General features: G+C 40.5%; 1 protein-coding gene across 8 annotated transcripts in view; it reads right to left on the bottom strand.

The window, feature by feature from the left end:
* The window catches only part of LOC111869831 (spermine oxidase), a 534307-nt gene that overhangs the window by 6594 nt on the left and 510640 nt on the right, over window positions 1-17073 (bottom strand). For 7 of the 8 annotated variants that reach the window (XR_002843744.2, XR_004513596.1, XM_023861640.2 and 4 more), the window contains 3 exons: window positions 10094-10263; window positions 7590-8616; window positions 3631-3829 (listed from right to left, as the gene is read on the bottom strand). Coding sequence is in view for 6 of the 8 variants with exons in the window: in XM_023861640.2 (XP_023717408.1) it covers window positions 3631-3829; window positions 7590-8616; window positions 10094-10263 (1396 nt within the window). In the remaining 2 variants the exon portion in view is untranslated. Of the gene's footprint in view, window positions 1-3630; window positions 3830-7589; window positions 8617-10093; window positions 10264-10425; window positions 10636-17073 lie in introns of those variants that run through there. The other variant, XM_023861641.2, reaches the window with a different exon arrangement.

Below are 17073 nucleotides of genomic sequence, written 5' to 3'. Positions count from 1 at the left end.
AATGAAAATTGCTGACACTATTATTTTGAATTACATAAAAACAAACCAATCATGAACTGGAATTTCTGTGAAAGAATTTTTAAAATTTAATTTGCGTGCTTACAGTGCTGCATATAACAGAAATAATGGAAGTGTTGTTCGCTCAGCTGGTCCAGAAATTCCCCACTTTTCGTAGAACCCAAATGTCCACTACTGGCCCCTATCCTGAACCACATGAATCCAGACTACACCTTCAAATTCTATTTTTTCAATATACATCTCAATATTATTGGCATCTTCCTACATGCATATTGAATTAGGCCATGGCTGCTACCTTCAACAACTTTTCCAATTCACTATTCATTATAATTCAATCCTTTGATTCTATATAGAGCCTGAGTTACTGATAAAAGAGGCAAAAATGTGAAGTTGTCCTTGTGCTTAACTAATTAAACACTATGCCATGAAGGTGTATGGGGGAGTGAATGTACAGATCCACATTTTCTTGATCTTGGCACTAGTTGGAGGTGAGTGCTCAGCTTCATGACATGGCCGGTTTACCCCTGGGGAAAGAGCCCCCAGTAACCATTGGATAGAAGGGTGGGCGGACCTCACAGTCAGTCTGGATGACTTGGAGAAGAGAAACTTCTTTACCCTACTGGACTCAAACTCCGACCCCTTGGCTGTCCAGCCCATAGCCAGTCGCTATACAGACTATTCTATCCCAAGTTACTGATAAAGGTAAGGTAAAGTTGTCCCTGTGCTTAACTAATTAAGCACTATGCCATGAAGGCGTATGGGGGAGTGGCTGTATAGATCAGCATTTTCTTGACCTTGGCACTAGTTGGAGGTGTGGTCAGCTTCGCACCCTTGCCACTTTAACCGCGGGGAAACAGCCCCCAGTATTCATTCAATAAGAGGCTAGGTGGGCCCAAGAGCCAGTCTGAACAAAATGGAGTAGAGAAAATTCTTGCTCTTAGCAAGACTTGAACTCCTACCCCTCTGTCGCCCAGCCCATAGCCAGTCGCTGTACCAAGTATGCTCTTCTGGCTCCGAGTTACTGATGTTGTTAAACAAATTATAAATACAAAAATAAACCTAAGTCTCCAAAGTGATCACTCTCCTACAGGTTTTGTGACCCAAATATTGTTTGTAGTCCTCACTTCTTCCATGCATGCTAAGGATATTATACAAAGTCCAAAAATTTTAATAATCAGTAGTATGTTCATATGAGATAGGGGGAAATGCAGCATGCATGGGAGAGGTAAAAATGTATGTAAAATTTTCATGATTTGTTTATTCCGTCTTGCAGTGCATACACTTATCTATCTTCTTCTTTCACTTTCACTACATGTTTCGGCATAAGAATGCCATCTTCAGGTGCTACTCAATTCACGTCAAACTAGTACATTGTATGCCTTGTCTTCACTTTAAAATAACTAAAATATATGTCCATCATATATATTGACAAATGTCAATCGTAAAAANACAGTTTTAATATTTTTACGATTGACATTTGTCAATATATATGATGGACATATATTTTAGTTATTTTAAAGTGAAGACAAGGCATACAATGTACTAGTTTGACGTGAATTGAGTAGCACCTGAAGATGGCATTCTTATGCCGAAACATGTAGTGAAAGTGAAAGAAGAAGATAGATAAGTGTATGCACTGCAAGACGGAATAAACAAATCATGAACTTAAATCAGTGCAACAGGACGCTAAAATATAACAATGTAAAATTTTAGTCAAAAAATCTTAATAAAAAGATAATATTAAAATGCATCTTAGAGAAATGGGATGAGTGTGGACTGGAATCATCTGACTCAAGATAGGGTCAAGTGATAAGCTCGAGTGAATACAACAACAAACCTTTAGGTTTCATATAAAGTGAGAAAATTCTTCACTTGCTGGGAGACTACTAGTTTCCCAACAAGGACTTTGCTCCCCTGAGTCACTCCATACAATATGCCCAGTCCTCTTGGTGGGACACCCATGTCAGTTTTAACAAAGAGACAAGTGAAATATAGCAGACACAAGGTTTGGATTGATAATAGGATTTACTGAATGCTTATAACTCAAAACTACAAATAATTATAACACTCTCACTAGTCTACACTACTATGCTACAAGCCGGAAGGTCGTGGGTTCAAGTCCCAATGAGGTCATTGGATTTTTTTCAATTGACCTAATCCTTCTGGCTGCACTAGGCCCTGGGGTTTACTCAGCCGCTAACAGAAATGAGTACCAGAAATTAATTGAATAATTTTCCTGGGGAGTGAAGTGTGGCCGGCAGATAAGGCTAACAACCTTACCGCCATCTTTGAGCCGATTGTCAAGGTAATGTGGGACCCTTAACATCTCACAACCCTATGCGCCTTCACGGCCTGTTACAGGGATAGCTTTACTTCTTTTTTTTTTACTAGTCTACACATGCTACAAATCACTATGCATGCACTAAGTCTTCACTAGTTGCTTGGTAGTGGGGTATAACAACACAACTCAAGACTGCAGACTGGTAACCACTGACCTCAACTGTCAACTTCTGACTTGCAACTCAAGACTTCTGACCAATGGCTAATCCAAAGTCAAAGTCACTTTATGACTGGCGGTTTACTGCAAATCAGTTCATCTTGGCATCAAACTCCTTTAGACTCATCTCACGACTAGAGACTTTTTTTTTCAACAGAACCCTTGAAGTCACAGTACTTACATTACACCCTCTCTGATGAGAAGATGTGTGTGTCTCTTATGTTTCGTCTTCCATCATGTGCGTGTACCACACAAACAGCATGTTGCTGAAAATTCTTACTTTTGTGCTACACACAAGTCCTCTGTCAGTATAGGCTTTGCAAAGCAGATAATGCGTACCTTACACATCTTACACTACAACAGTAGCTTAGTCACTTGAACGGTCATAAGCTTGACCACTGCCAAGTTTAATGCTCTTATACTTTTGTCAGATGTTCAGAGTCACAGTCAGGGTTACTTAACGACTAGCAGTATCACCGTCAATCAGTTCGTCTTGTTGACAAGCCTCTTGAGACTAATGACCAGTAATTTATTTTTTCCAACTGAACACTTGCAGTAATAGTCCTTATGTAACATCCCCTCCGATGAGAGGATGGGTCTGTCATTTATAATTCATGCTGTTCCTCACCAGGACAGCCATTCTCAGGTCTGAGTCCCGTGGGACTCATGACCAAATATTACTGTCTCAGACTGAAAACTCCTCCAACCTGGAAGGCCAGGTCCCTGTATTTATATTCCCCAGGAACAGAGTGGCTCAGTTAAACCCCCAGGCACTGGGTTCTCTTTACATCACCTCCTACAACTTGCAGGGCTACAGTAAAGCTATTAGATCCCACCTCCACACAAGAAAACTATAGCTGTCAGGTGTCTGTCAGAAATTTTCTCATTCATCCTTGTTATATAGCCTCAGCACAGGCTGCATAGAAAAGGACATTTCCAAGAATTTCTCCACTGTTGAGTGATGTGTTAAGTGGGCTGATGCCTAACGATGGTCTGTCGCATAGCAGTGGATATCTTTTCTGGATCCACTAGTCCAGCTTTCAGTTGTCATGTCACAGTATTTATGGTATGTCATGCTGTTGTGCAGGCAGTAAATACATGACTGGAAGGCTTACCATATGCAGAGTTTTGGCTTTGGTATGAAGGGATCACTAAGGAACTTCCTGAGGATATCTGTGCATGTGTCAGCCACCTGGTCATGGCTCAATGTCTCCATATATTTGGCTTCCCGACCCGAGATCCAGCCGAGCAACGGCGTCTCTGACAGTTTGGAGAAAGAGTAGATCTTGCGGTACCAAGTGTTACTTAGGTCATCTGGAAAAAGAAATGTTTGACAATACTCACTATTTCTTGTGCAGTCTTCGGACAGCGCACATAAAAAAATCCATACAGCGAAGGTCTTTGGAAGTCATGCCTGCCTCTCTGTCTACCTGCATGTTTCAAGCCTATAAATCCTGGGCAGATTTTGATGACATTTGATACAAGCATTATGCCATTGGAGGCCATTCTAAACTTACATTTCATAATAGCCTGAGACCATCAATACCGACAGGTCCCTGTGAGGTGGGAGTGATAATTAGTGCCACTACCAGAACCATAAGACAGAGTATTTCCCACTGAACACGATGGTGTGTTGGTAATGTTCTAGACTTGTATTTGAGAGGCATCCAGTTTCAAACTTGGTTGCAACACTGGCTATCCTGATGGCAATTTTTCATGGTTTTCCTCAGTTTGTCAAGATGAATGCCAGGAGAGTACCTAGGTTGCTTACTGCTTCCTTCCAAAGCATTTCCAACTTTTTATTCACCAATCATCCTAACATTCAATGCTATACAGTCTGAGATACCATACACGTTATAAAATACACCACAAAAAAAGGAGGAACTTTCCTCTGAAGCATTCGTACCCATCTGTAACTCCAGACTAACAGTGTCATAACCAAGAAGACAACAATATGAATGTTCACTACACAAAATACTCAACTTTCACATTTATATTACTTTATGATTAGGGAAAAATGTGATCCTTTTCAAACGTCCAGAGTGATACAGGTCTGGTTCTCTCATTATAACTTCTACATAAATATAACTAAAAATAATATTATTTGCTAATTAATAATATAATTTACTGCGAAATTCCTCAAGAATATGGATTACAATTTTCTCTTACAATTGATGCAATATTTACCTATACCAACCACACGGTGTGAATAGTTACACTAGTGAACAGATTATTATACAATAAGCCTTTGTTTACTTCCCCATTAACGAAAACTGCTCACACTTAAGATCTAACCAGTATCAAGTATGTACAGTTCTTCAATAATTGGCATGAAAGACTTTGTGCCCATCTTTGTGCATTTACTCATTAATTAAATAACACAGACATTAGCTCTGAGCCATAACAAGATGATGGCTATCACAGGTTTCTTAAGATTGGGCACACAAATTCATTTTACAACAATTTATTTCAAGAACTTTCTTGTTAACTCATCTTAAAAGATACCCACTATTTGGTATGCATAATGGACTTACAAACTAACCAAACTTAATAAACGTCAAGCTCTACAAGTGAATGAAATATTTTTTATCAATATCAAATACCGCTATATAAGTTTTTCATTCCATTTCTGAGTTTCCTTTCTATATATTCACTTCCAATTGATCTCTGTTACTTGTAATAAATACAAATGTATATGCATACTATACATTTAGTTTACTTTTTTTTTTCCCTTTCCCACTACAGCCCTCATTTGGGCCTAGGCCTACCTCCATGAAACTCTCCGTTTCACTTCTGTTTACTAGATCTTACACATACGGTAGGACTCCTTGGGCGAGTGATCAGCTCGTCGCAAGGCCTCTACCTGTAGACAAACACAGAAAAACGCACACAAACATCCATGCCCTGAGTGGGATTCGAACCCACAATCTCGGCTTCCGAGCGAGCGAAGACAGGGCATGCCTTAGACCGCTCGGCTACCGTGACCGGCTAGTTTACCTTGCTTCAACCAATTAACTCAATGGAACCAAGTCCTTCTTCAGAATCTGTCAGAATAAAATGTTTCATTACCTTGTCCAAGCTGATGAACCTTACTCTGAACCACTTAAATCTATTATATTATTACCTTCCTATTTATGCATAGGTCTTCCAAATAGTTTCTTCCCGTCAGGTTTTCCAACTGAAAGTTTCTCTGCATTTTTTCTATCCAAAAGATGCTACATATACTAACATACATAATACTTTTTGATTTAGTCTCTAATAATTTTTTTGTGAAGAGTACAAATTATGGATTTCCTTATTACTGAAATTCCTCCAGCAACATGTTTCTTCCTCACTTTGGTACAAATGTATTTTTCAGCACCCTGTTCTCACACACCCTAAATATACGTTCTTATTTCAGTGTGAAAGACAAGTTCCACGCTTGGAAAAATTACAGTTTTGTATTTTTAATTTTTAGGTTTTAGACAGAAATATGGGAAGATGCAAACATTCCATAAATTTAATCTGTTCTCATTTGCTCATTATGTCTCATAAAAACTATCCATTACATTGTCATGCTTATCATATGCTACTGTCTGTAGAGAGTAATATTAAATGAGGCCACAGTATTTCTGATTAGTGCCTTTAAATTAAGGGAAATGAGAAATACATTTGCAATCTTTTTTTTTTCCTTGGCACTACAGCCCCAGTGGGCCCAGGCCTACCTCCATGAACTTCTCCGTTCGGTTTTTCTAGATCTAACACGTTCGGTAGGACTCCTTGGGCAGGTGATCAGCTCATCGCAAGGCCTATACTTGTGTACACAAACACAGAAAACCGCACACACACAAACTAAACATCCATGCCCTGAGTGGGATTCGAACCCACGATCCCAGTTTCCAAGCGAGCGAAGACAGTACATGCCATTTGCAATCTTATCTACACAAAAAAAAACTGATGCAATTAATCCTAATCCTGCACTTTTTTATATTTTTTTTAATGCTAGTGGGGTGGGACTAAGTTCCTTGTACTGCAGGCCACTTCTTGCCTATTGTACCAGCCCCATATGATAGGTGAGGGTGATTGTGGAGCAATTGGTGGAATGAAGATTGGCAGGGGAAACCGAAGTACTCGGAGAAAACTGCCCCAGCGTTTTATTCAACATACTGGCAGCTATTCTCCTCTGTCTAACGATTAACGACAAGTCAAACCATGCATTAAATATGGACAAATTAATTCACACTACTATAGCCCTTAGTAGGAGCCGGGATGGCTCAGTCGGTATAGCAATGGGCCAAGGGCTGGGTAGATGGGGTTTGATTCATGGCAGAGGCAAAGGTCTTCTTTCTTCAACAACGTTTAGACCAGCACTGAGGCCCATGCAGCCTCTAACCTAATTGGTAGCCGAGGGACTGAGGAAAACAATGAAAAACTTCTGTCCAAATACAAATCTGTCAATCATATTCAACTAGATTATTTCTAATCAATTAAAGTAAAGTGACAGTGTAATAACACCCTTTCTTCAATATGCAGAGTAACTTTACACTAAAAGGAAGACATGCCCATTAAGTACTTGTAATAAATAAATGTCATCCTACTTAAACTATGCAAATTTCAATTCCTTATCACCATCAGTACCAGAATAATGACAATGTAAATTTCTCATATCAGTAACAGTAGAGGCATTAATGTTGTACCATGAGGGATCTTTGAAAAACATGCAACTTCGTTTATGATGATCTGTATCTACTTTTCTGCTTTGTGGCAACAACATGTGCTGCAGTGGAGGGAGGATATATGGTCTATACACAATATACCTTCTGCTTTTGCTGAATGAGTAGGTTATAAACCTTCACTTTTAGAACAGATAGTACATAGTCTAGGCTTGTAAAAACTTACACAGGTTAGATAAAAAAAGGGCTAAGTCCTCTTTTTTCTTATTAGTTTGTTAGTCCACAGAATTTTAATTTCATTCTTGGCCCCAAATATTGAAGTTGCACCTATAATTCTTGAAAATCTGCCAGAGAAAGAGAGAGAGAGAGACTGGCTATGCTTGATGCAACCAATCACACACAAGTAGCTGCCCTTTACTCACCTGCAACAGCCTCTACATCTGTCTCCCAAAGCAGCATTACCTCAGAGACATCTGGATTCAGAAATGGCCTGTCATATTCCAAGATGATTTTGTCTACTGTACCAAACAGCAGCCTGTCAATGGAGTCAAGTTTGTACTGAAGCAATGGAGGTGAAAAAAGAGTCGCAGCTTTCTCCTTAAGCACTCCAAGTGGAACGGTGCAAATCACGTGATCTGCATAGTAATGTGACCCATCTTCACAGACAATTTCTGCATTTGGTACAAGTTCAACGGATTTTGACTGAGACAATTCACTATCACCATCATGATTATGCCTCTGACAGAAAGAAGCTGACGAGGTTTCACCACTTTCACTTGTGTTCGTTGCTTTATTTTCACTGTTATCTTGCGACGTTTCTTCGCATCCTTTCTCACACTGTTCTAAATTTGTACATGAGTTTTTCTGATCTTCTGTGACAGCAGACTGAAATTCTTTTTCACTACTACCACCACGACTAGACGCTTCTGACGGTCTTCTTGGCTGCTCACCAGTCACTGTTCTGTCCGAATCATCAGACTCATTCCCAGGGTCACCACTGGCAAGGAGATCAATTCCAGAGTCCCCACCAGGACTTGTGATGTCGGCAGATATAGATTCATCTGCGTAACGCCACCGTATTGTTGTGACAGCTCGTCTCTTACAGACGTTTCCCTGTGGGATCTCTCGTGAAACAGGTTCGAGAATACTGCTGTATCCAGATGGAAGAACAATATTACCACCTTGGAGTTCTGTGTAGCTGCCCAATTCTAGTAAGTCGATCTCATCCATACTGTGACAGCCTGTGATGCATGTTTCACGTTTCAGTAAACAGTCGAAGATAAGCTGGCGTAAATGCCGTTCCGCGTCATTAGATGACCTGTCAAGATACAATGCTGCTTCAAGAGAGATGTGCTCACCCACACTGTTAATACCTGTTGGAGGTGAGTAATGACATAGGAAGTACTCTTCACAGCGACGAAGAAAGCAAACATATGCCTCATATATCTCCTGGAACAATATGAACATGCAAGATCAGAATCACAAATTAACTTCAAAAATCCTATCATGAGCACTACATTTTGATACCTGAATTGAATATTACAATTAGAATTACTTCACTTCTCCTTATTTAATGCTATGCCTATAGTTCTGTTATGGGTCACATGAAATAAACAACCAATTATCACAATAAAACAAATTGAAAATTGGGTAACCCTTGAAATAACAATCTGAAATTCAAAAGTAAAATTCTAATGAAAGTGTAACTTTCAATTTTTTAAGTAACTCTCTCTATACCACATTATAGAAAGTGTCTTTATTTGGCATTTCAGGAACCTATAATGCTGTTTCTATTGCTCAGATACTGGACGTACCATCAAATTGAACAACTTGTCCTAGAATTTAATTTAGCATGTCTGGTGATGAAGTTTTGAAGCGCTGACAGACCAAACCTCATATAATTTCAGAAGATATAAACTATGGCAACATATACAAAATAGGTATACACTCCACAATTTGAGCAAACCACAGCATCAAGGCCATGCCATAGCTGAAGCGGTTTGTCGCTGGCTTCCCACTGGAGCAGGTTTTCTCCGAGAACTTCGGTTTCCCCTACCAATATTCATTCCACCAAATTCTCCATCATCATAATCACCCGGGGTAGGTACAATAGGCCAATCAGTGGCCAACGTTCTGAGAGGACCAAGCTTGACTCCACCCTCCACTATGCGAATTAAAAAAAAAAAAAACACAGCATCACTTTGCTCAACAACAATTTTCCTTATAAGACTGACAGAAGACCCTAGAAATTGAAATTGTATGAAATTTGAGGTTATAGCCACAAATACCTTAATTCAGTCCATTACCCTTGAGATATAAATTTACAAGCAATGAAGATACAATGGAAGTGACACTCACTTAGCTAGGGCTAAAATAAATAAAAGAAAATATTCCTTGCAGATTATACCAGAAATCTTGTGATTACTGGTGTGTTCACAGAAAAGCAAGGGTATGAAAAATGGATTTGTATTTGACATAATTCATACTTCCTGTAATGTTATGAATGACTCAAGACCATCCAATATGACTTCTGTATTAATACTGATGTTATTTTTATGATCACCCTGCATGGTTCGTCCTGCAATATTTCTACAATTTTAAAGTTTTAAAGTCTACAAACAGGGATATAAGTACTGTAAACACTACAGCAGTGACCACTAATTTTAATGCAGTGTAAAACAATATATTGGGACTTAGAGGTATTTCATAAGCACCAGCAATCAATTTAAGTATGCAATACTCCGTAGGTATCATAATATTCATGTCAAATTGTTCATCACAGAATCATGCCTCAGCTTTATAAAATTATAAAAGTAACAACATATACATGGCTTTTGCAAAAATTACTTTCCATAAAAATGCAAACACTGAAGACAGCATTCTGTGAAACAACTGAAACTGGAATGACATTTACCAAGCTGCTAACCTGCAACACTTGAAATGGTATTTGTTTTCCGTCTTCGGTTGCAGCTACTACTTTATGTGGCGAAGGAACATGTACAATATCAATTAAACCGTTTACCATCGCAATCTCATACATAGGGTTTCCCAGAACTCCGTGTATCCAATTTGCGCCCAGCTCGATTTTATGGTTACCTGAAATACAAGAATAACCGTAATGACAGTTAAAGCAGTGGAGATAAAACTGCATGTTTCATATAAAACGAATGATAGTGTCAATACTGCAAAATTTATTCTGCAGTACATACTGCCAGTAGCATCATTACCAAAGAAAAATACAGGTGAGGTTATGTATACCTGTATTTGTTGACACTATTCTTCCCCCTATCCTATTTCTTGCTTCTAATATTTTGAAATCTGTAACGCCATTTTTAACTAGGTGACTAGCAGCAGACAGGCCAGCCATTCCTGCACCAATAATTAATATTTTACATCGATTACTAGAAATGGTATCTACAGCAGACGCCATAACTACTTCTTTCGCATTCAGCTGATATAACGACCATGTTAACATCAGATACACTGCCATCTTTGTAGGCAAAAGTTAAACTAATTTGTATTTTGTCGCAGATCAAGTATCTGGATGCAACTTCCTCCAAAAGGTGGCAGTACAGTTCAAATTACCGTCAAGGTGAACCGTACTTCGCATTTCGAAGTGTAGCAAATGACAGAATATATTTCTTCCAGACTTCTTGGGGTGCGTTCATGTTTGGAGAGAAAACGAAAGCGAAGGAATATTCGTTCGTATGTTGGCCTTGTTCTCTCTGTCGTACACACTGCGTTCTCCTGATGTTCGGTTCTCTTCGCCAGTGTGATGTCCAATTCATGGTAAGCATCAGTTTAAAGGAAATTGTCGGTGAAAATAAGCGCCCGGGGGGGGGGGGGNNNAGCCCGGGCGGGGGGGGGGGGGGGCGTCGGCTGATGACCACAAATTTTAAAAGCCGGAACATCTATAACAGAGGTGATTTAATGAGAGATCTTAAGATGAAACAATATGGGTAATTTAAACACTTCTGGCGAATGTCTTCTGCTGGTTCTGAATTGTTGCTAAATTTAGTCGGTCCTGAGAAAGATGATTCCATTAATGAAAGTATATTCAGAAAGTAAAGATTAGCTATAAAGTAAAGCAAAGAGCTGCTGGTCACAGCGGCCGTGCGGTCTAAGGCACAAAATGTCTTCACCCATTAGAACACTGGAATCGTGAGCTCGAATCCCATTCGAGGCATAATATAGTCATTTTAAAAGTTAACCAACGTTTCGAAGGAAAATGTCGCCTCCATCCTCAGGGTGGAAGAATAAGCCAAGAAAAAAACCAGTGTGCAAGCAAAACAATCGGCTTGCAGAAATTTAGAATAATATAGGAAACAGAAGAGAACTGGACGACATCGAATCAGTTCCTCTTGGCGCCCGCAGGAAAGAATGAACAGCCAGTACGCATTGGCTCTCTCTTACAACCGAGCGCACCAATAGGGGACAAGAACAGGATAAGCAGCATGGCCCTTAAAAGTGCCAGTTGTGCGGAATTAGGAAAAGACAGGGGCGAAATGGTAAGGGTGTGGTGAGCAGAGAACAGAGGACTATGGGGGAGACGTCGTGTGATTTGGTGCTGGAGATGTGGTTGAGGATGGGAAGAGGCTGCGGAGGAAAGCCGGGACAGTAGAGTGGATGTTTAGGGCTGATGAGTGCCCAGGGATGACACAGTTGGTATCCTGACATAAGAAGTACTTACCCTGCTGTCCAGACTTCCCTCCGTCACTTCGGCTCCCCCATCCTCCACCACATGACTTCCTTCCCCCACTCCTCGGTTGTACAAGCATACCCTTTTCACTTCGTCCATGAATTTTCCTACACCAGCACAACTGGCGCTTTTAAGGGCCATGCTGGTTATCGGGTTCTTGTTTCTTATTGGTTCGCTCGGTTGTGTGTGAAAGTCAATGAACAGTTGGGATTCATTCTTTCCTTCGCGCAAGCCAACTTGAATTGACTCGCCGTCTTCCAGTTATCCGAAGTTTCTGCAAGCGATTATTATGTTTGCCACACGTTTGAACTCTGGTTTCTTGCGTTGTTTATTCTTCGACCCCGAAGATGGAGGAGACATGTTCCTCCAAAACGTTTGTTGATTTTCAACTGGGTACACATCGTTATATGCCAAGAGACAGAACTCTTCATTACCACGATTTCGAGAACCTCAAATCCTAAACACTAAACGTACTTTGATACTTTTTTTTCCCCTTTCGATTAGTGGGGAGTGGAGTCCAACAGGGTCCACTCGGCACGGCGGCCACTGATTGGCCTATTGTAGCCTGCCCCGGGTGATTATGATGATGGAGAATTTGGAGAAAAACTGCCCCAGCGCCACTTTGTCCATCACAGATCCCATTTGACCAGACCCGGAAAGCCAGCGACTAACCGCTTGAGCTATGGCGCGGCCTACTTCGATACTTGGTTACTTGGCGAACAAAAAACAGACAATTGCAAAACACATTTTATCACGGAGAACAGAGAACGCCGGAAAGCGAATCTTCTAAATTTAACGTTTCAGACTAGTCACAATTAAAACTTATTTAATAAACTAAACTTTGGACTTCTTCAAAGTAAATCTGTAAGTAACAATTTCTGAGATGAAAAGACACAGATCTTTCTCGTCCGGATCCAAGAAGCGTCCACTCCAAAAGGGCACATGAACCGTGAATATAAATCCCACCATTTTGAGCCCGAACTCAAAATTACGAAGATCTGCCCTATTATTGGTCAGTAACATTGTAAAGTAAATTTGTCATAGGCTGACCAAATAAGACTGCAGACCAAGGAACAACCAGGACTAAAACTGAGATCGCGGTCAGCTGAATGTTGGTACGAAGTGAAATATAGTAAGGTCAAAAATACGTCCGTTCTTCTTCCAAAGACCAATGAGGAGGTACGTTACAGTTTCCAGTTGCTGTCGCTTCAGAAGTGGAAGAGCTTAATATCCTCTGAAATTAAGGTAAGCCCACTGCAGGGCACCAGTGGATTTCTTGAGCCTAAGGACTGAGAAGAGGCCAGATTTGAGACTCACCGAAACAATCAACCTCAAACTTTTCAAATTTCGTAATGAGAAACTACAAAATTGTATTCCATGGCTAACTCACTCATTCATTACGCTGACCACGCGACACCCTCTATCCGCTAAAGCTGGCACTAACTTCGTCGACAAGCGGCAGTCGCTCGGTCGGTATAATTCGCTTGCTGACTAAAGCCACTGAGTTTGTTTGCTTTTTGGGTACCTCACTCGACTCTAACAAATTATCGGCAAGTTCCTCCTAAACGTCCGGCTTTCCCGAACTGTATTCTTCTAGGACTATCAGCCTGGACAGTTCGTTAAAAATGACGTTTCAGGAGGCATCTGTTTCGGCATCATTAGGAACTGCTGTGCCCGTACTTTCCGTGACGGAGTTTGAGCAGGCCACACCCGCCATGTAACCTCCGTAGGTGAAAGCATCATTGATTAAGGACCCCCGGTTTAGAGCATTTGATTTTAAAATCTGATCCCAAACCATTCCCTTGCAACATCTGTACACGTCCTGTAAACCCACTGGGATGTAATGTATCCGGAGATAGGATGTGGGCGTTACCATTATGCACTTGGTATTGCCTTTCAGAGAACATAAATGGATACACAGAAGCTAATGCGAACAAGATTAACAATCACGTAGTGCGTGGGCCTCGAACCCAAACCCTAACATAACTTCTGTCACCGGAACTGCGTTATATCGAAGATTTAAATACAGGGTGTCCACAGAATATGTTGGATGATTCGAAGTGTTTCTTTCGTAAACAAGACACGTAACTAAACAAAAACAAATAACATACTAAGAATTTCGGTCAATAAATTCTATATCTGCCACTTAAAAAAGTACACAAATCTCCTTAATTTAAAATAACATTAAGATCACTACCAATTGCCACATGTTTCGGTTCTACTTGGTCATCTTCAGGTAACTGTCCACGTTTTGAAACAGTCGTACTGTACTAGAACTTAAGTCAATATATTTCAAAGCTGCTGTATTCACACAAAAATACATTTTCCTTACAACAGAACTCCCTCTTTGTTCCTGCGTTATTTTCCTCTTGCGGCGTCCATGTTTGTGTTCCNAAAAATATAAGAAATCTGCAAGTGAAGAGACCGTGAGAACCGGTAGAAGGAGACAGTCTGCTTTTACCGGTTCTCACGGTCTCTTCGCTTGCAGATTTCTTATATTTTTCTTCTACCCTGAAGATGGAGGCGATACGTTCCTCCGAAACGTCGGTTAACACCACATATACACGGTGCCAAATCCCAGAAGACTGCGTTCTTCATAGTCACCGCCGTGAAAGCCTCAAATCTTACATTTTCAAGTTTCATTAAAGACGGAAGTCAAGGAGTGAGTGATACAGCAATGCAACAGGACAACGTCATACATCTGCATCTCCTGTAACGTGGCACATATAGACATGCTAATCATTTCCATCCCAAACATTTTGTTCTTTAGTATATTTTTCCTATTTTCGAAAAATAAAAGCAGGCTTATGTGATCACCATGCTGTCTCTGATCCCCCACTAAACACATTTTTAATGCTGGAATCAGTCTTTATGAATCTTGGCATGTACATCGTTGCATCTGAGCCCATCTCAACGGCGTACTTTTGCTCAGCCGGGCAAAAATATTATACAATTTAAATTTACTCATTCAAGATTTACATCACAGGCTAAAAAGTTAGGTTATGTGTTCAACGTATATTGGACTTACTGAGTAGCAGGCCTGTATATCGACATTTCCGTTCCCAGTTTTCTTTTCCTTTTCTTTCTGTGTTTCTTTCTTTCTTTCGTCGTAACTTTCACCATTCCTTACGTCTCTAATTCCCTATTTTCTCTCTTCGATGGTTTATTCCTTCCTCCGCACTTTCTCTTCTTCTTCTTCTTCTTCTTGTCCTTCATTCCTTCCAGCATTCCTTTTTTTTTTTCTTCCTTCCTAAATTATATCAGTCCATTACGCTTTTTCCCCTCTCATCCTTTCCCTGTTCTGTCTTTAATTCCTCCAATTCGTTTCCCCTTCTTTATTTTCTTTCATCCTTTTCCTCCATTTTCCATTGCTCCTCCGTTTCTTTTCTTCATTCCTACCTTCCTTCCATCATTTCTTCTTATTTATTCGTTTTGATCTATCTTCCTCCCGTCCTTTATTCTTGCCATTATTTCTCATTTATTATTTTTCCACCGTTTCGTTACTTTACTTCCATCGTTCAGTAATTCGTTTTATTTTTTCATTTTTCCTGTCCTTCTTCCCCGCCTTAATGTCTCCCCTTTCTCTGCAGTCAGATGCCTACATACAGTGCCCGCCAGGGTGGGCGACACGCTGGGTGTACACCACAGTCAGACTCAAGGACATGGCGGCCATGAGACGGACAATTTGTCATAACTTTCTATAATTTCATACGAAAGATTTCCTGCATCGGGGAAAAGAGATGGCCGAGTCAGGGGCAACATGTTCAATATATCTTGATGCTACGAATATTTCATTAACAAGACTTGGCGGGTTGCTGCCCAGCACTAGCGCCCTGAGTTTGCGCACAACTTCAATAAGCAAATGTATAATGTGTCACTGACAATCGTATCATCGTATCCCTGTGTGTGCGTTCCTCGTAACAGCTTCACTTCAAAACCGCCAATTTCATTACAACTGGCGCGGTCTTACATTGCAGGCCATTCAAGTGATACATCAATCAAACAAAAAACAAACAAACAAACTCCGTGGCCTGTAGCCCGCAAGCGAACTATACTGACCGAGCGACCCCCGCTTGTCGGTGAAGTTAGTGCAAATTTTAGCGAATAGAGTGTCAGCGCCGAGAATCGAACCCGGGACATCTGAATCTGTAGCCAGAAACGCCCGCCACTAGACCACAGAGGCGGCCATTTAAGTGCTACAATCATAACACAAACATGATCTGTGACATCATGGTGTTGAGGGACGCTAGCGTCTCTCCTATTTTGGTTTGTATTTCGAGGAATCTTTATAAATTAGAAAAAAGGTACAGCTAGCTCTGTATCAGGCCGTGGAGGCCCATAGGGTTGTGAGACATCGAGGCTCTCACTCTCTCTAGACAATCGGTTCATAGATAGCGGTAAGGTTGTCCGCCTTACGCGCCAGCAGCCACTAGGAAGATTCCTGGTACTCATTTTTCTTAGAGGCTGAATCGACCCCAGGGTCATATTGCGGCTGGAATTTATTTAATATTGTAAATTAAGAATATGATTTATGCTTCTTTATTTACCGATTCTTTCTCAACTGCGTAGGTTGCCTTATATAGTTTCAGGTAGAAGGTCAGTGATTCAGGAGCAATCTCGAAGAGAGGAACCATGGCATATCAGAACGTTCCTTGGAGGAAATGGGAGAAAGCTGCTAAGAATCTCAATTAGGAATGTGATAAAACGAAGACGATTCTTTTCCACTGAGAAAGTTACTTATAGATACAGGCATCCGTACGTCATAGTACACTTAGCTTCAAGTCTCATCCTAGCAACGGCAAAGTTTATCTTTATACTCGAAGATATTTTTACAATTATGTACATCTTAGTGTTATTCATCATCAGTAATCTGTCATATACGACAGGTCCACAGTCTCTTCCAAAACAGTTCCTCCACTTGATGCGATCTAGAGCTTTCTCCTTCAAATAAAAATATCCGCTTCTGTCCCCAAGGTCATCCAGCATCATCTTACGTCTTCTTGTCACTTCTATCCGCTCCTCTATCTTCGCATATATGGTATCTCTGTTTTTGGAAAGAGACTATCCAGGAAAAGTGATAATGTGGTAGTTTTTCCATTTGCTTTCCACATCGCAGTACAACAGCCGTTCAAACCACTCTGGTCACGCCTGTTGCTATACGAACTTGAACCATCTCGAGCATCATTTGCTCTGTGCTTCAAGTCGCT

The sequence above is a fragment of the Cryptotermes secundus genome, unplaced genomic scaffold (assembly GCF_002891405.2).
Source record: "Cryptotermes secundus unplaced genomic scaffold, Csec_1.0 scaffold286, whole genome shotgun sequence".
Lineage (NCBI taxonomy): Eukaryota > Metazoa > Arthropoda > Insecta > Blattodea > Kalotermitidae > Cryptotermes > Cryptotermes secundus.
The sequence above is the reverse complement of the archived record's forward strand: the minus strand, read 5'-3'. Positions and strand labels throughout refer to the sequence as shown.